This window comes from Halichoeres trimaculatus, unplaced genomic scaffold (genome assembly GCF_033239565.1).
Source record: "Halichoeres trimaculatus isolate MK-OKI-2021-1 unplaced genomic scaffold, fHalTri1.1 fHalTri1_scaffold_4, whole genome shotgun sequence".
In the NCBI taxonomy this organism is placed as follows: domain Eukaryota; kingdom Metazoa; phylum Chordata; class Actinopteri; order Labriformes; family Labridae; genus Halichoeres; species Halichoeres trimaculatus.
Window position 1 is genome coordinate 26720785 of NW_027437182.1, and position 23226 is coordinate 26744010.

The 23226-nt window shown below is 40.3% G+C and overlaps 2 protein-coding genes across 6 annotated transcripts; one reads left to right on the top strand and one right to left on the bottom strand.

Moving 5' to 3' along the window:
- Positions 1–35: 35 nt before the first annotated feature.
- On the bottom strand, positions 36–14657 carry elovl1b (ELOVL fatty acid elongase 1b). 5 transcript variants are annotated; one of them, XM_074668473.1, is made up of 10 exons: positions 14511–14641; positions 13186–13294; positions 5968–6080; positions 2600–2702; positions 2323–2513; positions 2107–2187; positions 1940–1996; positions 1744–1849; positions 1090–1226; positions 36–857 (listed from the first exon to the last, which is right to left on the bottom strand). In XM_074668473.1, the coding sequence occupies exons 4-10, from the start codon at positions 2676–2678 to the stop codon at positions 531–533; spliced, it is 978 nt and encodes a 325-aa protein (XP_074524574.1). In that variant the 5' UTR covers positions 2679–2702; positions 5968–6080; positions 13186–13294; positions 14511–14641; the 3' UTR covers positions 36–530. The 5 variants fall into 5 exon arrangements, with proteins under 5 accessions (XP_074524574.1, XP_074524575.1, XP_074524576.1 ...); XM_074668474.1 differs by lacking the exon at positions 13186–13294 and having other exon boundaries at positions 14511–14657; XM_074668475.1 differs by lacking the exons at positions 13186–13294; positions 14511–14641 and adding an exon at positions 6232–6387.
- Positions 14658–15867: 1210 nt separating this feature from the next.
- On the top strand, positions 15868–23196 carry mob3c (MOB kinase activator 3C). Its single transcript, XM_074668409.1, has 5 exons — positions 15868–15899; positions 18186–18397; positions 20168–20764; positions 21760–21962; positions 22556–23196. The coding sequence occupies exons 3-5, from the start codon at positions 20347–20349 to the stop codon at positions 22583–22585; spliced, it is 651 nt and encodes a 216-aa protein (XP_074524510.1). The 5' UTR covers positions 15868–15899; positions 18186–18397; positions 20168–20346; the 3' UTR covers positions 22586–23196.
- The last annotated feature ends 30 nt before the right edge of the window (positions 23197–23226 follow it).

Here is a 23226-nt window from a genome sequence, read left to right on the forward strand (position 1 = left end):
TAAAAAACTGAAATTACAAAAACAAATGTACAACATAATTTAAAAATTGAATTTATTGGCATTTTTTTTTAAATACAAGTGAACAAAATTAAAATCCAAAGCATACCAATACAATTAGTTGTTTGCTGGAAAAACTATTTACAAAAAGTATTTTCAAGATTGATAGAAACTGTACAGTCATCTGTCCACAAGGGGGTCAAAGGGACACGGGCTCAAATAAGTATAATATTTGATGTATACTGAAATACAAGTTTGTGTGCAACTTCAGTGAAGATAACATTTAGGGCATAACATCTTCTCTTCATACATTGTGTTCTGCAGATGGTTCTCCAACTAATAGAAACAAACAAACAAACAAACCAAATGTGTGACCCCCAACTGTGGAAATCATTGACCACGTCATTTCCCCATGTTCTGCTTACAAAACTAAGGACCAGGAAAAGAAACACAGCCAAAATTATCTTTGGAATGGGTAGTAGTTTAGACAGCTCCACCAGGTCATACTTGTTGGGTGTTTCTTTCCAGATGTCCTAGGCCTTCTTCATCTTTCCCATGTGAGTGCTGCCGTTCTCGTGGCGAGTGGAGCCATTGCTGGTGCCGTTTGTGGCTCCATGGTTGCTGCCGTTCTCATGGAGTTTGCCGTTGGTGTAGACAGCTGTGCCGTTCTGAATGGGTTTAGTGTCCTTTTTAGGCAGCCTCTTACCCTTTACGTAAGCTTGGATCCAGAAATTGGAGAAGAGCAAGAAGAAGAAGGTCCCGTAAATCCAGACGAGGTGGATGATGACGGGGAACTGGTAGTCGCAGCTGTCCATGAAGTAATACTGGGTAGCATGGACGGAAACCAGCACAAACTGGATCTGGTGGAAAAAAATGACGTCAGCCAATTCTTTCTATAAATAGTTGCAGAGGAATTTGCATCATGCTGCTTTAAACAGAGATGCTTAAAATGGCCAGTTTAAAAAACTGATGAGAAATGAGCAGAGCCTGAACAAGTCCATCTACGGTGGACTACCCTGATCTTTAAATCATCAGCACAACCTATAAGTATCAAAATAAACCAGGAAAAATGCATGATATGGGCGTATTTACCAGCTGAATTGCTGTCATGTATTTCTTCCACCACAAGAACTTGTGGAAGCGTGGTCCAGCAGCAGCAAGGCCGTAGTAGAAATACATGATAACGTGGACGGTGGAGTTTACCATAGCATGGAAAGATCCCATCCCACCTGAGGAAGTCAACACAGATGTCAAGCAGTATCAGATCAGAGTCAATTACAAGAAAAAAATGTCTGAGAGCTTTACAGCCACATTACTTAGAAGCTAAGCTGGTTCTTTTCTCATGACCACACAGATTTAAGCGCTTTACAGGTTGCTTACACTAAACAACTTATAAATAACTATTTCGAGTCCCTTGAGACGGTACGTAATTTCCTTGTCTGCTTTTCCCCTCATCATCTCTGTCCTTTTTTTGCTATGTGTTATTGGGATGGGCATCACATTGGAATGGGTTGTACAGATCACTGAGGACGTTAAAAAGCGACTCAATGATCAGAAACTTAAAAATTCATTCCTTAGTCAGCACCAAATCCTGTTTTTAAGCTGCAATAATTGCAGCAAAAAGGAACAATGTTGCTGTTTGCACTTGTCGTGTTTAGTTGGCATCATGAGGTTATAACATCAACCCTGGCCCGTGCTATCATCACTCCATTTTCCAACTCTTTGTAGAGGTGTGACTCAACTTACCAGGAGCAAAGCCAACTCCCCACCACCAGGTCCAGGGCATGAAGGAGTGGTGGAAGATGTGCAGGAATGTTATCTGGCCGTCCTTTTTCCTCAGCACAAAGAAGATCTGACAAACAGAGGGCAAGAATCACATAAAGCAAACTGTGATGGCCAAAACTGAACAAGAAGAACATCCTGTAAAATAAAATGAACATACTGTGTCCATGAGCTCAATGATCTTGGAGAACCAGAACAACCAGGCCACTTGAACCATCTGGGAAGAATCAAGACTTGGGTTGAGTTTAAAGCAAATCTATGGTTTCCAACAAAAACAACGTAAATAAACTCAGCCTCTTTCCAAGATAATCAGGGCTGGTAACTTACTCGAAGTGCCTGAGGACTATCGGATGTATCCACCGCGTCACATCGCCAAGTATATGTTGTGGCCCATCCAGACATCAAAAACTAATGAACAAAAAAAACACGCAAGTACTTGTTTAAATATTATATTTGAGCATCGATTGCTACACTAATTGAGCCATGCCTACTTTAAGAGCTGAAATGTAAATCATATGTGTTACAAATCTGATTCAAACTTACTTCATAGACTATGAATATCGACAGTGCCACAAGCAAAAAGTTGTACACTATCATGGCCTCCTTCAGCTGAAAGGGCTTGCGTTTGGCCATTATGGAAGGTCCAAGATACAGTACAAAGAAAAGGTAGCACAGCAGTATTGCAGTCATAGGAATAGGACTCTGCATCAGTGGATAGTCCTTCAACCGAGGATCTGCGGCACAAGATTGAGAGGCCAGATTACGCAGACAGTATAAGCACAGGGTGTTTTATTAGTAAGGGGTCAGGTGTGTCACCTACCAAGTCCTGCCAAGAGGTAGTCATAGATATCCACGGCATGAGAGCCAATCTCTTTAATCTCCAGGAGCACGTTTGCCATCTTGTGTCGTTATAAACCAAATATCTGCAAAAAATACAAACAAGCTTAAAGTTAGAATGACTTCATGAGAAGCAAACAGCAGCAAACTTTTTCACCAATCCCATGACAGTAACTCAATGACTTTACCCGATACAAGAAAACAAGTCTTTTGCCAGTTTTTGCTGAATATACAACTCAGTCTATTTAGCTGTGTGAAAAGTAGATTTCCTAAAGACTGATGCTTCCCTAAAGCAGAAACAATAGAAACAGAATTAATTGGTCTCCTCCTTCAGGAACAGATACCAGGAATATTTGGAGCGAAGAAAAAAAATACAAATGTCTCATTCATCGCTGAAGTCTCTCTGGTGATCCAGAGGAGGAGCAGCTGGGACTTCCTTATTCAGCAGCACTGAAATGCAATTAGAATGAGAGAGCAAACAAACACTCCCACCAAAAATCCCAAGATGCTTTGCGTCAAGCTCCAACCACTTATCAGATATGGCCTGATATTAGAGAGGAGGTACAACGGACAACCCTCATCCAAGACTGTGGGAGCATTCTTCTTGTTTAACGTCACACCCAAAGTGCTTGTCTTGAATGAATAAATAAATATTAATAAAAATACCCTGTCGACTCAAAAATGGAAAGCTGATCCGTTAACAGAAAACACAAAGCGCACTGTTGTAACAGTTATGTCTTAAGTCAGATCAAACAACACGTGTACACACACACGTGTAGCAGCCATGTCTTTTGGAAAACTGCCACTACAAACTTAAAATTTTCCACAAATAATGTTTGAAGTGTTTCATCAAAGAAAAGTGCCAAAGTCTGTAACATGCACACAAGAAAGTCTCTATTCTCTTGCTCAGTTCACAAAAGCCTTCGTATCAAGTGTAATCTGCAAAGTGTATTGACAAAGTAGAGGACACACAGGGTGCGGTCTCCACACACAATACTGGACCTAGAGAGGCAGCTATTGTTTGGTGTGCTGTGAGTTTTCACCGCCTCAGGACTTAAGAACGGCCCTCCTTAAGCCAATATAATTAGAAGCTAATAATTTCATGCAGAGGAATGGAGGGCAGGGCGTGACATGCCTCAGGTGTTGCTTAAGATAAACAAAAGAAAGGACTTCAGTGTAAGACATTTCCAGTGCAAGTCAATGATTTGCTTTTTGCAGACCTTGAGCTGAATTACCCACACATTCACATTATTTCTCCATCACTTTAAGTGTGTCATGTAGTATCACATAATCATTTTTTTACATGCTATGAGAACACTGATAATGACCCATAGAGTTTGAGTCATAATCAGACAACACAATGATCCTCTTCTGATCATGTTAATCCCCTTCATATTTGATTTTAGCAGAAGAAACTCACCACTCTTGTTAATTTTTTTTTCTCCGTTTGTTCAAATGATTTCCTAACAGTGCAGGTGACAACTGTTCAGTCTAACAATGGAGACATTCCTCCCTCAGCGGCAGACACCCCCTGCAGTTCTCTCATCTCAGCTCTGAGTTCTTCAATTGTTAACCACAAAGTTATGTCAACACTTCTCTCCTGGTCGGTCTCCTTGTTAAACTATCAGGTGACTGAGTTCAACATTTCTCACCAATTTGTGACCGCTGCACTTGGCACCACTGACTAACTTCCTCGGATGAAAAAGAACACAATGTAATAATAAAATCTTTAATTGGAGCTTTGTCCTCTTGCCAGCCCCAGTGTTATCACCCAGAGAGAGAATGGTGGAGTTTCATAACAGATCAGACACAAAACACTACAAAGAGCTCTTACGCAAAAAGCTGTTGTAGTTTATGAACAGCTGATGAGGAGTTTGTATCATTGGTATCATCATGATTGTGGTGAAGGGTCTCTCTTGTTCTGAGGAAAAATGCTGAACAGTTAAAGATCACCTAATCATGTTAGTGGTCATACCTTGGTTATGGTAACACAGTGAGCTTGTATTGTGTGGTGGCATCACATGGCTTCAATTTAGTTTGAGGGAAAAATTGAAGTTCATTCTCTGTATCAAATTCACAATTATTTGGCATTGCAAAACAACTTCCAAAACTTCATTGATTCTTTTTTCTTTTGGAAACCAAGAGCTGCTTTTTGAGTTCACGTAATATTTGAAATACACAGATAAGCTGCACTAGGTGATTATTCACAAATCCAAAAATACAGAACAAAGGTCCTCTGCACCTCCAAGTTTTCATGTTCAAACTGATTTGAGAGTTTGCAGCATGTGACCCAGTTTGGTGGGATACTTTGGAAGACTGAGTAATAATAAGACTGACTGTGCAAGCTCGAATGGTATTCTTATGACTATGACATAACAAAGAAGAAAAGAAACAATTCATTTGTTCGTCCTCAGTCCCAGATACAGGTAGAAGTGCACAGAGAAAAGAAAATGAATCCCATCCGTTCCAGTTTAGTCAAACTTCAACACTGACCTGCAGGAAAAAAATGATTCACAAACTAGCCGACAACATCACTGTACTGCTTCACTGCTTTGATACACCAGTGCTGCTTTTTGCATCTAGTTTCACATATTTATCAGAGACCTCTGTTGTAATATCACCCTTTTCTGCTTTTAATCTCAAAGAATTCAAAGGCTTATGCATTAGCACATGATTTAGACAGGAAGTGGTGTGAACTACCTTTGCTAAACTTAGTGTCTCTGTGGCCCTTGTTGTTCAGCTTTAGCTGTAATACTAACAGTAATTCCACAAGAGGACAAGAACTTCCTCATAACTGTGTGAGGGGTTCAAAGTGTGTGCTGCTGTGATATTCCCATGACCAAGTGAAACAATCAAGCTGCACACATGACTGCCTAAAACACCGGTCTCCCCTCTCAAGAGAAATGATCTACAAATCCTGTCCTGTGTGTGCATCAGTTCAACCAAAGTTAAGGTTTTCACCATTTCTACCAAAACACACAGCCAGAGCCACTCATTCAACTGAAGGAAACTCTGACAAAGAGGTGTCTGGTTAACATCCACCACAGAGATAAAAAAAAAAAAGTGGAAAGGGAGGGGAACATTTCCTATGAGGGCTATGTCAATGAATCATAAGATGGAAAAAGGGAGCTCACACTCACGAGGTAGGAGTTAATGATGAACAAAATTCAGGAGAAACCAGGAACCCATATAAGTCCAACAAACAGTGCAGAACCCTCCATTAACAGAAAACACAGAAACCTTAAAACACCAAGTGAACAGAAACTCTCCCTGAGGACAAACGGAAAAAAAATGTGACAAACGGACCGCTCACAAGTTTGTCCACCGTCAGCATAACCTTGAGCAACTTACCTTGTCAAGACAAGAATTTCCCTCTTAGATCATCAAAAGCCAAGGTGGATTCCTCCTTCCCAACTTGGCAAAGTCTTCCCACGGACTACAGGGCAGGCAAGCAGGCAGGCAGGCTGTGGCAGCAGCAGAAAGAGAAAAGAGCAGAGCAGAGAAAGAGGGAGAAAGAGAGAGAGAGAGAGAGAGAGAAAGGGGGGAATGAGAAAGTAAACTGACAAAGTGTGACTGGTACAGAAGTCTTCCAAATCCCCACCCTCCCTGACTCACACAGTGGATGAATAACTGGCTCACAGAAGGAGAGGGAGGGGAGGAGAAAGAGCAGGGTGAGCGCTGTGTGGCAGCGAGCGCAGGCGACTGGGGTGAGAGTGAGATGGCCTCTATTTAAACCCTCACCAACAAACTCCTGAAAGGAAGACGCCGCTTGCCTCTTTGTAGCTGCTGCCCTGACTGAAACAAGTCAAAGTTTCTCCTTTTTTTGACTCTCCTGGCCACACCCTCAAGCTACTGAGACACACATGCACATAGAAACACACACACAACTGTGGGGCTGCCCTGTTTTCAGTCAGGGGTGGGCAGATAATATTATTCACAAGCAGGGGGCGAGAAATCAGTAGACACTCTGTTGTCATGAAGGGGGCCATTGTTACGCATTTATTGCCTCTCTACCCGGCCGACACCGATGAACCAAAACCAGCTTCCATTTCTCTCTGTTTGTTCAGGGACAATCAATACCATTACTAAAATAATTCAAACAGGTCAGAAGTTGGTATGTTGTGTTTAAGCTTTCACTTTGCCATTATTTCTCATACACTAATATTATCATAATATTCCCTTTCTGCTTTAATTCAATCTCTGCTTTGGGAATTCCCCATCTCAGTATATGTCCAGTTTACTGGCAGCTTTAGCAGCGCAAATATTGATAGCTAACAGGAACAAAATTATAATTTCCCAAAAGCTGGAGGCATCATAAACAGTCATAAACATTAATGTTTACAAAGGGTTCGCGAGTTAACCTAATGGCAGGCAAATATAATTGCCGCCACTGAAAGACTCACGAATGACTCATGTTACGGTGCTTATAATGCATCCATGTGTGTTTGGTATGAAAGCTTTGCTCCACTTGGTAAGAATTCACTTACTCTGATCTGATCAACATGTGCAGTTTCATTTTCAACCCACTGTTCATTTGAGTTTACAAGAGAATAAAAATATTCACAACAGGAAATAATGGACAGGAGAACAGGAAGTGAAACCCTATAACTACCTAAGTCATTTATTAAGAAATATTTTTTTCTGTTTCTGAATCAGACAAATTATTTCTGCACAAGACTCAGGCACTCAGTCTACAAGCAGCCTGACTTCTTCAGACATAAAACAAGCTCAACAGCATGCCGGTCAAAGTAAATGGATTCTATTCTTTCTTGCTTGATAGTATTAAAAATGAATGCAGCTCTAAACAGGTGACGTCATGTTAAAAATCTCCTCAGTGTTACTCTATCAGATCGACTGGGCTAGTTTTACTTGTCACTTCCTCAGGAGTGGTGATGGCAGCACACGTGCATTTTAGTCCATCCTCCACATACCGAAACACGCCCAACGATGAAATAGATCACGGTATAGTAAAGCTGCTGACAAAGCCATCTCAAATATGACAGTTATTTCATCCTGTGAAACCAATGGCCCTTTTATGTTTAGCTTTGACAAATACACAACGAGACAAAGATGGAAAGGATGAAAATGACTGCTATGGGTGAGTCCTGAAATGTGTTCACCATTAAAAGTCATAAAAGAAACTAAAAACCTAAATAAACAAAAGCCCTCATCATGATACCTCATTGAGGTTAAGTCCCTGCATGTACCAAATGCTAATATATAAAATAACTGATGGTTAAAAGGATTTCCAAACACGAAAAGAGTGTGTGAGGTGAACATTTGTAAATTCCAGAGACCAGACAAAGTTTGTTGATACACCTGTTTCCTGGGCACAGAGCCAAACTAAGAGCATCTGCCCGTAAACTTTAAATCAACTAACCACACAGCTCCACCTCACAATGCAATGCACAAGATGTGGATCTTCACACTTTCACCACACAATGGGGATTCAGTTGTGCTTGACACTAATCTGACTCAATGTGAAACAATTTACTGCTAAATCAAATCTCTAAACTCTGAATGTTGCTTCTTTGAGCATTAATGGCTGATGTATCGATGCAGTTATCACCAAGTCTCACTGAGGACATCGCACACTGCTGTGAGGAGTCCATCTTTGCTGCCAAGGCCTCGTCACTGAACCAATCTCAGGTCAGGCTGTCCCATGTTCAAAAACCTTCTGTTGTTTGTCACAGCGATAAGAAAGAACAGCTCAGCTTATTATGAAATATCAGCAATCAGGAAAACGTCATCAGCAGCGAAAGATTAGACCGATGACCTATTTCAATTTGTCTTGTTATGGCTCTAGACCAGAGACTTTAATACATTCTGAATAAAATTGTTACGCTTTATTTGTCAGTCTGTAATTTAGCAAGGAAATGATTGTTATAGTCTCTTCCTGTGTTGACCTTTTAAGGCCCCGTTTACACGGAGACTCCCGCAACGATTCTTCCTTTGCGTTTTCAAAAGCCACCTGCGTTTACATGAGGACGGCGTGAAAACGATCCGCGTTCATACGACTCCAGGAGGAGAAGTCTCCTCTTCTGTTCTTTCTTTTTCTGCCGTTTTGTTGTGTGAGACGGTCGGCAATCCAACCATAACGCGCATTACCGCCAACTACTGGCTCAACTGGAAATGTGGCTGAGCGCGGAGCCTTCCCCTGAAACTGCGAGTGCGCATGCGGTGACGTCAGCGTTTCACCCTGAGACGCTCCGCTCTGTGTTTACACGAAGCTGGATGGAGGAGCGGATTCAGATCTTTCCACTCTGGGGAGCGTTTTCAAAAGTTTGCGTTTTCACTGAAAACGCAACGTGGTCTCGTCTAAACGGAAGGCCAAAACGCAACGAAATGTTTGCGGAATCGACCGTTTTCGGCGTCGTGTAAACGGGGCCTAAGTGTAAAGACAGTCTTGAAAAGCAGCACCATCAATCTTCAAGGCCATGCCAAGGAGATGCCAAGCTTGACTAAGTAACATCAGCTTAGTAAAATGAATACTACTCTCAAGTTCTAAAAGAAAAACAGAACAAATTCCAATCAAGCCAAACAGATGACAAACTCAGTCATGAGGAAAAAAACAATAGTTGGCATGCTCATCCGGTCCCTGAGGACAGCCCAGTCACCTGAAGCTCCAGGTCTCCTCAGTCAAGATGCACCTGACGTAACTCTGTCTCATGATACAAAACTGAGATTAAAACGAGCTGAGTTCAAACACGGGCACGTTTCATGCCATACTTCAACAACTTAATCTGACCAAAACTTGTTCTGCAGCTCATCACCCCGAGAGACCTCTAAGTAGAAACTAATTAACCTTGATCAATCAGGCAAGCCCCACTAATGTGTTGGTATGCTCTGTGACGTATCGTTCAAATGGAAACATTTTTTTTTTTTTCTGTTTCCATTTGAAAAATACGTTTTCCATCATCAGCGCACTTAAACATAGCCTGCTATGAACTGTAAAAGGCCTCGTCAGGTTGTAGCAGAGAGCCGACGTCAAACTGAACGTGTCGATCTTAAAACAACACGTAAAATGTGGTGCGTTATCAAATTCTTTGCTCTGTCATTAAAAGATCTGAACTTCTGAGTCATCAAAAAGGTGTATTCAGATTTTAAAAAAAATCATTGATGAATTTAGCAGCAAGATTATTTGATTTTTTTTTTTTTTTTTTTCTGTGCAGGTTTTACATTTTTGAATCACTATTTGTTTAGTACCACTACAATTATTTGTTAAAACTATTAATGAGTCATTTAAGTTTAAATAAAGAATAATTTTTCAAGAGTTCACATAGGGGTTTATTTCATAGCCTGGATACTTAACAATTGTGATAAATATTCATATTATAATTAAAATATCTGTATTAGGTCTCTCACATTTTGGTTAACCAAAAAAAGAGGGACACTTTGTGCTTTATGTAACAGGGCTTATATTAAAATCCTATTGTTTATTACTAAAACTTGTATTACAGGCCAAGAATTCAACAAGTTTTAAACTGCATTACGTTATTTTGTAGCCATTAGGACACTTTCATATGAACCTACTTTCTAATTGAGAAAACACTGAGTGCTTAACAAATAATGGACTTAATGGAATGCCATAAATCAACACAGATGACTGAATGAAATGCAGACTAATCACATTGCACCCATTTCAAAACCCCATCAAGAAAGAAAAAGACCTTGAAATCCACTTGCCTCAGCAGTAATAACTGTTACTACCCCCTCCAGCACAGGAATGCAGCAGAACCGGCCCAGAGGCTGACGTGTTTACACCGCCGTTCTTTCTTTGTTTGGGTGAGTGTGGGTGAGAGTGGGTGTGAAGCTGGAGGTGGGGGATTGGTATCACCCCTACCTGCATTTCAACACTGGTCCCATTCTCTTCATGCCCCTCCCTTCTTTTCTGTCACCTCTGAAGGTCTCAACCACCAATGACTCAGATTTCATGAGCTTTCCACGGACAACAATGGAGGTCTGCCTCCTTATGCGCCTCGAAACAAGTGCAGCTCAAAAGGTGAAGCTGATACGAGGGGACAGAAAACTGGTTTGGTGGCCTCTTTTAGGAGAGGATCTATAAATCACAAGTCCCACCTGAGTTTTACACAAAATATGACAATCAACTGATTGTATTCCACCACTTTGGATTTAGCTTGGTACACAAAGCCATCCCAGCCCATCGTGAAAAAGCCGATGTCAATTTAAGTACCAAGGGAAAAAAATGGGGACACAGTCAAGTCAAAAGGAGCATAGACTTGAGTATTGAGATGCAGAACTTGGCATAAATTAAGCCATGATATCACAGAAATTATTTCTGGCACAAGTTATCATCCATAAAAATCAATGTAGGTCAAAGTTGACTTAGCAAGTAGTTAACTTTGGTGAATATTTACTTTTAACTTGACATCAATGGGCTTAACTTGTAACTTTGTTTCTTCACAACAAGAGGAAAAAAGATAATTTATCTGTAACAGTTACTTTGACATTTTATAGTGATGTATTAATACAAATTTGACCCCCCCCCCCCCCCCAAAAAAAAAAAAAAAAAAAAATGAAAAAAAAGAAAAAAGAAAAAAAAATACATAAAATAAATAAATACATGAATAAAAATAACAAATAAATAAATAAATACATTAAATAAATAAGTACATTGAATTAATTAATTAATTAATTAATTAATTAAACCTGTCAAATGAAAAAATTAAATTAAAGGTATTACCTTTTTTTTATATATATATTTTGACAAGTACTGTCACACCCTGATTTTTTAGAAAATATTTCCAAAAACTACTACCAAATTAGCTCGGTGAATCAGCTCCCTGCAGGTTGGCTAGTTAGTTGTGAACTATTTGCACTACAATAGTTAATCCAGTTATGAGCTTCTTCCATGTCTCACTAGCAGCCAGAGGCCTCTGTGGAGTATGAACTGATCTGTAAAAATACATGTCCCCCAACTGAAACTTTTTTTTTTTGTGCAGGTGCCTCATTGCAGTGCAAGCTAAAACTCATAAACAACCTTGGGCTTGATGAATGGAGCAAGTTTAAAACAGACCAGACAGGACAGGTTGGGATTACATAAGACTTAACCATGACTGGAATGACACACTCCATGTCTGCCGGGAATACCTTGAATGCTAATATGGTGAAAACTGCCACCTGTTAGATTCAAGAAATGCTTTAAATCTATTTAACTGTTTAAAATATAATTATGTCATTTATCAAAAAGAACAAAAGAGAGAATTTATAGACCAATGCTGGTTTTGCCTGTCTCTGTCTTTGTGAAATTTGTTCAACAAGTGTTTCTTCAACATGTGACCTTTGGTCTACATCCCCAAAAACTTATACGACATGTTTAAAACAACAATGTAGCTAATTGACCCCAACCTCCTGGTAATCTCTCGATGGTATGGATAAGTGGGTAGCAGTTAAACGTCTAAAGATCATCTATACTGGCTAAATTTCCCTGACACAGACAAATGAGTCACAGCCTGAATATGGAGAAGGTTTTCGATACATGTTGGTCAAAATAAACAACCTGCCAGTGGAGACATCTGAAAAACAAACATGAACACTGATGTGTTCACTGATGCTTAAACCATCCTCAAGTCTTATTCTTGCACTGTTGTTACAACAACGCCAAGGTAAGGCATGTGATTATAATTAAAGCAGTTATTATGAATAGAATCAACCTACATCAATGAACACTGAACCACCTCCTACAAGTCACACCAAAGTCCCTCAATTTGGGCCTGAGAAGAGTAAAAAAGGTAAAACAACAGTGCATAAAAGCTACTGCTGCTTTAGTTTATAGGAGTTTAAGCATGATGAAACTTTGGCCGCGCCCAATCCAACTTCTGCTTCTAACCAGGGAGAGTGTGTGCAAGTTAATGGACAACTTTGCAACTCTTCCTCAAAACTGGATAACCCCTCAGTTAGCCATAAAACTTTTAGTCAGAGGGTAGACTGTGTCAGAGCGGCACGGCACAAATGTCAATGTGCCTCAAATAACACTACATCATTTAACCCAATAAAATGCAGATTGTCAAGTATGGTAGCTCCTCCACCCCATAGAAAAACCCATCAGTGTTCAACTATGAACTACAAACTGTCTCTCAGCAAGTGAGTAATCTGTTTGAAGTCAGCCAGAGGAGCTCACACTGTCTAAACAGTAACCTTTCACGGCATCTGGAGCATATAACCTGCAAACATTTTGCATCTCTTGAAGCTGCTAACATCAGTTTGTAATATGTTTCATGCATTAACGTACAAAAATAAACACTGGATCAGAGGCAGTCAAAGGTTTTAAACAGGAATATTTCAATGCATTGACTAAAATAAGTAATTAAAGCCAGCATTACAAACTGAACTCACATGGAGCTCTTAAGTAAATAACAACAGTTATGTGCTGTCAAAAAAATACAGTGTGGGGAGATAACTTCAAACACCAATTAAGTGACCCCTTGTAGTGAGTCAGGTTTCCAAGTCTCTGACACCGTGTTTTGACAAGGGCCCCCTGCAGATAAACACCACATGAGGGTGGAAAGTGCGGTAAGAGGAAAGAGTGTGACTTATATTCTCTCTTACCTGCTACACCTACTACTCAAACGTCACTGTAACTGCTCAGTGACTAACAGGAGAGGACTGTGTGCAGAGTTGCTGCACAAACACACAAACCTCAGGCTGCAGCAGCTTTCTGCAGGAGAAAATGTTTTAAAAAGAATCAGTGTTATATCCAGGACATGACTGAGCTTGCACCATTACATTCAAAACCAGCTCTACTCTTGCTTTAGATGCAAATATGTTGCTGAGGGTGGTTAGGCATTACCTGTCACAAATGTTGATGGAGTGTTTACATTATACTGCGACCTGGGCAGTTGGCCCCGAGGTTCTGTGTCTCAATCCTGCAGCCTTTGTGACTGCTAATGTTTATATGTCCACACAGAGTAAACAGACCATAATGCTCCACTGAAAACCATCATCTGATATGGAAACATTAAGGCCAGCTGGTATGAGGGTGCTGCAAAATACTCAGAAGGGGCACTACTCTCTTCTGGATGACTTGTGCAGAACTTTACTGATGCACAAGGTTAGTCATAAGTGACGCTTTCCATTGTGGTAAAAACCGACATCTTTTTTTTTTCTTGCCTCACACCACGTTTCTATCAATGTGTATTGCATAAATGAGGTGTGGCTTGGAGTGCTTCTGCTTTCTCGTTGAGTGTCGAAATGAAATAAGACACTGATTTGACTGATGGAGACGAGTGAAGCATGTGTTACAGATAAGTCAAGTGAAGTCAATGTCCAACAGCTTGGTTGGTTTTACCTTGAACAAAAAGGGGGGAGTGGATGTGCAGCAGCCCATTCATTCAAACTAACTGTCAATATTTGTAGACTATACACAGTAATGACATTTATAAAGACAGAAACAAGAGACTTTGGTGTAACCATTTGCTTTTAAACGTGCCTGTGCAGAGGGTGTCAGGCTGTCAATGAAGTCTTTGTACGCAGAACAGGTGTAGATTATAAGAAGCGTGCAGAGCCTGAGAGATAACATCAGTAGCTTCAACAGCTAAGTTAATTCCTGAGTAAACTGAATGAGTCACACGCTTTCAATGGATACACATTTAGACACTACACCGGACACGGGGTCAAGGGTGACGCGCCACTTCTTAATTACAAAAACGGCAAAATCCCCAAAACGAAATATCCAAGCCAAATAAAAGGTTACACAGTAAAACAACGCACAACTTCTCCACCTGAATTTAGATATGAAGCTGCGTGAACAGTTGGCACGCGCGCCCCCAACCGCCCCCACCTGGCACATCTAAAGCCTCATTAAGTCGGCATCAGGCTCGTGACAAAAACCATCAACTCAAGATTAAAAGGAGCGCGTGAGAGGTAAAACTAACCTGCGATGGGACCCTTGAAAGCAGTCTGATAACGTCGTTGAACTCGTGTCTGAAGTTCTCCGCACCGCTTCCTCTTCCTTTCCGCTTAAATCTTTCCTCTGTTGTGACCCAGCCCTTCAGAGCAACTGGAGGAAGGTGGAGTCATATCTCTGCTCTGATCCGAGCTAGTCGCCTAATATGGACGTAATCATGAAACCTGTCAGTATCAAATGAAAAAAAAAACGAGACGGGGGAACAGAGCAGATTTTCTCAGGAGATCACTGTTATCTAATGCTAAATCAACATGTTTATTAGGTTCCCTCCTAAGAGAGTGGAGCACAGTGGAGTTCAGTTGGTTATACATTAAATTATAGACCTATATCAACTAGAGAGAGGGGAAAGGCTACTAACAGTCTAATTAAATCTGTGGAATACCTAAAAATTTGACCAAGAAGTTGTCTAAATTCAAGATCAAAGCACAGGCCTACCCAATCAATTATTTTTTTTCTAAGAACCAGAGACAATGGAGTGGTTATAGAGAGGACAGAAAATCAGTAGGCTTCTATTTGCCTGCTTTCACATTTGATGTCTTTATCAGCTCTTATCTTCAGCCAGGTGCATCACATTTTAAAATAGTGACATTACGTACACAACTGTTCATTCAGGTTTAAAATCGTTACACAGCATAGCTTGATCTCTGTTTAAGATAAGGGTCTGCTTGTTCCTGTGTGTCAAACAGTATCTACATGTGTTTGCTGCACTGCATAAACCATATCTCTGCTCGGTATGTTTAACACATTTTGAACATGACAAAAAGATCTGATAAGGATTTCTTGAAGTCATTTAACACATGATGCTTGCAGTGACTAGAAATGGTGCCCTTGTTGTAGATGCTGAAAACAGTGGACATTCTGAGAGAGATGTTTAGTTAGCCTGCAGGAAAGTTTAAACACAATATGTGAGGCACCTGTGCAACAACATGTCAACAACTAGGCTTCTGTACTCTCTTTCCCCAGTAGCCTCTAGCAGGGGAACTTTTGAACCACAGAGGGCCCTCCTTCCCCCACATCTGTCAGTGACAGGTTTCACTACAGATACAGGTTGCAGATTTCAACACAGGGGTATGTAAAAAATGTGCCATATGGGGACACAGTACAAAAGTTGGATCTATAGTACAATTGTTTTTTTGGCAGTCCGCTTATTACAATAAAGTGGCAAAGAAATACTTTGCATATAAACTTTCAGAATCACTTGTTTAATTTGATACAAGTAGCAGCACAAATGTTTCACTGTTAAAATTTAATGCATACTGACCACTTCCCTCAAACCCACAGGTTCATGAGTTTAAGTCTTGGTGAGGAATCTGCCCTGCCGGTTTGAAGGCTCTGAGCGACAGGCTGCATGGTTTAGGTGAGTACTGACAGAGTGCTATGCAGGGTGACAATTAAGGCGACAAAAGGCCCGACTGGTTCCACATCCTCTTGAGCTACATATCCTGGTGATGACACTTACGCTGAGGGTAAAACTAGAGCAGAGGGCAGCAGCAGGCCTAATCTGTCATACAATGATTCATTCATTGTTTCCTTTGAGTCACCGCAGTTGGGGAGTTTTAGAAAACCCTCAGAGCCATGAGTGGCATCATGTGTGAAAGCCTAAAGCAGGAGGATTCCTGCTGACAGTGAACTTAGAGCTAGCAGAGTAACCTAACTACTGCTCAGACACTTCCTCTTTCCTTACACTGGTGGGTGTACATGCTTGTATTTGCCAATCTGAACATGCAATTAATGGTTCAGACTTCTGGTTCTCAAAGCTGGGGACTTCAAAATGCTGATATGAGAGTTGTGAAATGTGAAATATTAATTGTTGCATATTTTATCCATTGTTGTACGAATAGAAACAATACCAGGGATCAAACATCACAGCATAGGGAGCACAGGTCCTGGATAAGACCACAATAGACACCTTGAATAAAATAATACTGGGATATGCAATAATGGTTAACGTTATCATATTAACTCACTGGCATAAAAGTGGGCAAGCTCTCCTGCTGCATATCCCAAAGGGTCACAATAACTTTTCATTACAACAGTTACAGTGACCCCTAGTGGGCATAAAGGATAACTGCGGAACAGAGATATTTATTCTAAAAATGTTTTTCCACTGAAGTCATCAGTTAGCACAGGGTATCATTTTGTTGACTATAAAGCCAAAAATTGCTATGGAGCTTACCCACAAATGTATTCAGTGTATTAATGATAAAGGATTTTAGTATGTTGATACAGATCATAGTACGCCGGTTTCCAGTGGGGAGGAGTTAAAACTTGGAATTCAACCAGTTTAATCAGCTGATTCACACCAGGAAAATCCTTTAAAAGAAACACATTGTATAACTTACTGCTCCCATGAATATAGTTGTCCCTCGTTTTGCCACCTGGTCCTCAAAGCTTCCATGATGATTATTATTGCTGCACCTTGATGATCTAACAAACCAAAGTGTCAACAACAAGAATTAATTTTGCTCTGAAGACATATTTAATGTTTTTAACAACTGTGGGGGATAAATCTCAACCAAAAGATTTCACAGCTGGCTGAGAAAGAACTTTTACCCCATTTTCCTCAACATTTAGTTACTGTGAGTGATGTATTACACTATTTACAGACTAAGAGTTACATATTATGACAGGGCAACATCATCTGAGTAATAAAAGATGCACTTCTTTGTTATCAGGGGACACCAAAAGGGACAGACACGGAAAACTCTCACAGGCTTTAAAACAGACACATTTATGATATTTGTTTTTTTAATGGAAATGATAATAAAGACTGATTTCTATATGTTAAAATGCAGTGCTCAGCATTTCCATTTAATTATGAAGCTAAACTAGTTATCCATGGCAAAAAGCCCAAACATGAGCTTCACCATAAATTTTATTCAGTTCATTACAGCTATGTGCCAAAGTGCTATCATAAGAAGAGGACTTTGGCAGGACAGAACGATTTAACAAACAGTCTGGACAGCTTCTTTTTTGAAGGCTGGTTACCATCACAGCAGAAACAGACTCTCTCTTCATTTTTGTGGCAGTCATTCACCCTGAAGATAAAGAGAAAAGTCAGGGCAGTTGTCATAAAACAATTAAACCCCTTCAAAGCTCCAGGAAACAGACTGTTTCCTTTAAAATATCTTTGGTAAAGACTTTAATGTAGATATATTACTTTGACTGCATATTTTGGATAGCAGCACTTTTTTTCTTTTTAAGGTTGAGTTCCACGACAATTACATTAAAAAAAGCCAAGAATTTAAATGATATGTTATTGAGACGGCATAAAAAGAGATGCGTGGACTGCCAAACATCCAGAAATATTTGTGGGATCATTTTGCTCCCTCTGTCCTATATGTGGCTTCAGAAGAGGGGTGGTTTTCTCAGGACCTTTTACCAGAGGGACGGGCTCTGCTGGGACGAGTAGGCAGGCTGCCCTGTGAGGAAAAAGGGGAAAAAAGGATAAGAGGGAGGACCAAGTAGGGGTTTAGAAAGGCTTTTTCCAGCTCTTCCACTCTTTCAATTTATAGGTCCTCTGTACACACACCCACAGCCAGGCACGGACACAAACACTCAGACAGCCGAGCCCAGTAGACAAAGTAAGGATGTGACATCATCCACAGGAAGAAAAGCCAAACAACTTTTTCTCTCTTTACAGAGTTGACTGTGCTGCGGAGTGGATCTGGAGCCTCCCGGTTTGTTAGTGGCCTGAAAAGAAAGGACAGAATAGAGGAGCTGAAGGGGGGCTGAGCAGCTGGAACTGTTCGCTGAGAGGAGTTTAGATTCAAGGCTTCCAGCGCCTCAATCCTCCCTGAACTTCTCCTGACAGTCCAACACATACCAGACTGCACACTGCAGGATCTCAGCCAGGTACAGTGTCTTTACCTTTAACTTTTCCACTCTTTTGTCTTCTGTTTTTCTTCCACGTCAGGCTATTTCTTCTGTTTCTGTTCACTGCTTTCGTTTTTACTTTTGCGTTTCTGTATCTGGTCTTTTTTTTCACGTGTTCAACAGAGAGAAATTCCACAACAGCCATGAAAGTATGCCAATAGTACGTGATCAGACATGCTTTACTCTGAGGTTGTTGAGGCATGCAGTGGGGTAAAGTGATGCAAATAACAGTCACTCTATCCCTCATGCTGCCATTCTTTCTACAACACAGCACTGTGTTGGTTGACTAAGAGTGTCTATGTTAAATGTTAAGCTGAATCTGTGATACTGAGTGTGACACTGTCACTAATAAACCTCCTCTGAAGCTCTTTTGTTTTGGACACAGTCAGAGCTATCTCATGACCACAGATCCATGGTCCCCCAGCGGAGAGCACTACTCTGCTTTTCATTCCAGATCACAACAGATTCCTCAGACCAACCAAAGTGTAAAAACCCAGAAAAACCATGAGAGGCATTGGAGAAGACATAGATTGAGACACTAAACTAAAACTTACAGCACACACTCATTTCAGTATGTGATCTATTGGCAGTGTTTGGCAGATATCATAATGTACAATCAGAAACTTCTGCTTATTTCAGCTGCAGGGAGACAACCACAGGAAGCGTTGGAACCGGCAGTGCAAAATGAGACACAAATGCGGACATAGTATCATGTTGCAACCAGTCACTTGAATGTGACTGCATTGTCAAATCTGTGGAAATAGATTGTGAGAATCAGTGGGCTTTGGGTGATATGATAACAGAAAGAAAACACACACACAGGATTTCATCAAGTTTTACTTTTAATGCATGACAAAGTGTGTTTACTCAGATTATGTGACTAACTGGATTTAGTCTGTCACATGGCCCTCCCATGTTAGTTCCTTTAACAAACCGGTTTATATTTGAAGGCTGTCATTAATATGTTAATAACACAAGTCAGTTACATAACCATAAATTGAGGTCAACTCACTGATCCGTGGCAATATTATCCTCCAGATGGTAAATAGCCAAGAGAAAATTTACTTCCATGACTCATTCCTAGTGGAGGAACTCCCTGTCGATGTTTTTCATTAGATGTCATTCTCAGTGTTTGCACAGCATTCTCAGGGAGTTTTGTTATTAGAGTTTCTTTCTTTCTTGCTTGCTCTCGACAGCCATAAGCTTTGGCTACTTTTTGAGGTTTTCATCTGTTTTTATATTTCACAAACTCTGGAGGACAGACGACATGTTGAGTTTGAGCAAAAAAAATTTAATTATTCACTCTTAGGAAATAAATTCTTTATGTAGTCAAAGCTTGCTTTTCATTTCTCAAGGAAGCTGAACTTACTGTGATTACCCAGAAATTTGCCATGTGCCAGAGAGAATTGAGGCTATTTTTTATTAACACAGAGTTGTTGGGACAATATTGGCAGATTTGGGAAAGCTCACTTCTGTTAATACAGATACAGTTTCCATGTTGTGTTTGCTTTGGCTTACGTTTATATCAAAAAAGGTTTCACCAGTTTAGTTGATGTCATGCTTTTCTATCCCCACCATCCTTTGTAGAACACCCAAATCTCTTTGTACTCTTTGTATGATTTTTTTGATTCAAGGTTTCAATGTGTGGGACAATGTTAATGTACTGCAGGTCACATTGGCCTACAGCAGCAGCAGATTGACAGGAAAGTAAACAAAAACTCTGACTTCTGTTTTCATTCTGCTCCACAGAAACACCCCACCATCTGAAAAAAGGGCTCCCTCCTATCTTTACATGACAGACTCTGACCCTTGTGACCTGATCTCCAAGTTGAAACTATCTCTCAGGAAGGCTGCTCTTAATCTCACTCCAGCTTATTCATTTTGGACAGCTTATCCTCTCCTTTATCTGAGGGGAAACCACGGAGTCAATGGCGTTGTGTCTTGGACAAGTCTTCAGCAAAGACAAAACATTCAGGCCAAGGAAGCGCTTCGAACCTGGAACCCAGCGCTTTGAACTCTACAAGAAGGCCCAGGCTTCATTGAAGTCCGGACTGGACCTGAGGAAGGTGGTTCAGCTACCTGAAGGTGAAAGCATCAACGACTGGATCGCTGTGCACGTGGTGGATTTCTTTAACAGGATCAATTTGATCTATGGCACGATGAGTGAGTTCTGCACCGAGCGCTCCTGTCCCATCATGTCTGGAGGGTTGAGGTACGAGTACAGGTGGCAGGATGGAGACGACTACAAGAAGCCCACCAAGCTGCCTGCACTCAAATACATGAACCTACTGATGGACTGGATAGAGTCTCTCATCAATGATGAAGACACCTTCCCCACCAGAGTAGGTGTGTGAGGAGTCTACAAATGACCCTTATTGAATGTGTTACCTTAGACCTGATTGATTGCCCGCTGCGCTGATGTGAGTCAGCCTGGGGTGCAGCAGTGTTCCCCTTCATTAACACTTTGACAGTAAAGTTCAAACAGAGGTTAATTAAGAATGGAGCTGACATTCAGAGGGGATTGAACGGGATGACTGTGGTGTTATTTTGTACAGCATCAGATACAGGATCTTCATTCGAGGATGATTTGGATGCATAGTACTCCAGGAGTTAGCTCTGAAACTGAAAAAGCAATCTATTTGAACCAGTCAGCAGCTCCTTTGTGTTGATTTCTTATATATTTTTTTCTGTTTATTGGTCTTGTCTTTTTTTTTTGCATTTTCTGCACAATGTGGTTACAATATCCAAGCACCTTTAGTGGGAATATGTGAATGGACAGGAAAAAGAAAGATACCTTAAACACAGGAAGCTGAACTTTGATGATAAGTGCCCTTTATTTTTACTGCCTTGGTAGCTCTGCCTTATCAGTGCATCTCTGAACAGATAACTCCTGAATAGTTGTTGCATTGCTGGGAAAACACATTGGCTTATACAGGTGATGTCATAGTGAAATACATATTGGTATTACTGTTAACAGCCTAATTTTTTTATTCTCAATTTTCTGTTTCTTGACTTGTTATTGTATGTTTTTCAGTGTTGGAAAAGATTATACCTTTCTCATTCACATCCACTGTATCGACACTACCTGAAAGATTCAAAGCTCATAATCAGATCTTATTTCTGGATTATAATGTCCATGAGAATCACTTTTTATTAGGTCACTTAAACTCAAGAACTGATGCTATTAGGGTAAAACTATATTATTTTTACAGTGCGACATCTGTTAAATGAGAAACATAATCATCAAAATGATAAAACTTCACCTCAATTTTATTACTTATCTATTAGGAGTTGATCTGTCTGTACATGCCTGTAACCCTCCTCTTTTTTCTTCACACCAGGTGTACCATTCCCCAAGAATTTCCAGCAGGTTTGCAAAAAGATCCTGAGCCGCCTCTTCAGGGTGTTTGTGCACGTTTACATCCATCACTTTGACAGCATCTGCAGCATGGGGGCAGAGGCACACATCAATACCTGTTACAAACACTACTACTACTTCATTTCAGAGTTCAACCTCATCGATCACTCAGAACTGGAGCCACTGGTAAGACGTTAAAATGGCCTCAGACGTGAGAGTGTTACGATAGGCAGGAAGAGAAAGAGCATAAGATGGATGTTTTGTCTTGGGAGCTGTCAGTATCACGATAATCAACGTGACTCAAGCAGAAAACTCTAACGTTTTGCACTTTCCATGCAGCCCATGACTTATATGATAATGTAAAGCATGAACTCTGTTCTGCATTGTATCATAAAAATCTTTATAGTTTAAACAGTGAAAAAAGGGAATATAATGATTCAGCCTTTCTTTTGTCCTCCATGTAGCTCAGTGCCTGACACAACATTTCTAGTCGCTGTTTCCATAAGGGGCAGCTAACAGGGTGCAATATGATCTTATAATAAAGTAGGGTACTGTTACTTTGTTAACAGTGAGTCCCTATAAACTGAGCATAAGGCTCAAACTGTCATTAAGACGCATCAGTAATCATCATTATGTGACCCTAGAATGTACTTTTTACAGTATTTGTATACCTAGTTACATGTTTTCTATACTGAAAGTGTAGGTTGCAAAGCAAACATTCATGTTTCCATACATACTTTTTTGCAGTTAAACATGAACTTTGTTTTCTTTGCCTGCAGAAAGAGATGACAGAGAAGATATGCAACTGAACAAAGCTCCACAGACGAAGAAGTTTACATTGTGACATAATCTGAGCCTCGTGAGAAATAATCTGCTTCAAAACTCTCAAGACAATGGACATTTTTACATCGAGTTTGATGAGTGACTTTTGGATGCTTAACTTGAAGACCCATCATCCACCACATTTCCAAAAGTGCACCACCAGTGAAGTCTTTTCATGCAATAATTGTTGGTGCTTTTTACTATCAGTTTATGACTTTCTGCTGGTTTACAAATCTATATCTTCTGTACTCCAACCTCCTTTTTTCTGGTTTGCATGTATGTTTATTTTTGACATTTTTCAAGTGTAGGGTCTTATTTTCAAGAAAGGAGTTGTTTCATTTCATTTTTCATTGTCATGACAGTGTTTTTATAGAGATATAATAAAAACTGTACAGCAAGAAACAGATCTGTTTATACTTGTTGCTATTTAATGATGCATCACAAAATGTGTATCTGTTTTCAAAAATACCTGCATTGGGATTTGTTTTTCATTATCATAATAAGAACTGAATGAAATCCTTGCTGGTGATGTTGAGGCTTGTACACCAGCCGAGTTGGTTTAAGCATGTTGTTAAATGCAGACAGAAATAAATCATGAGAGAGCAAAACGGTCATGACCACATACTGT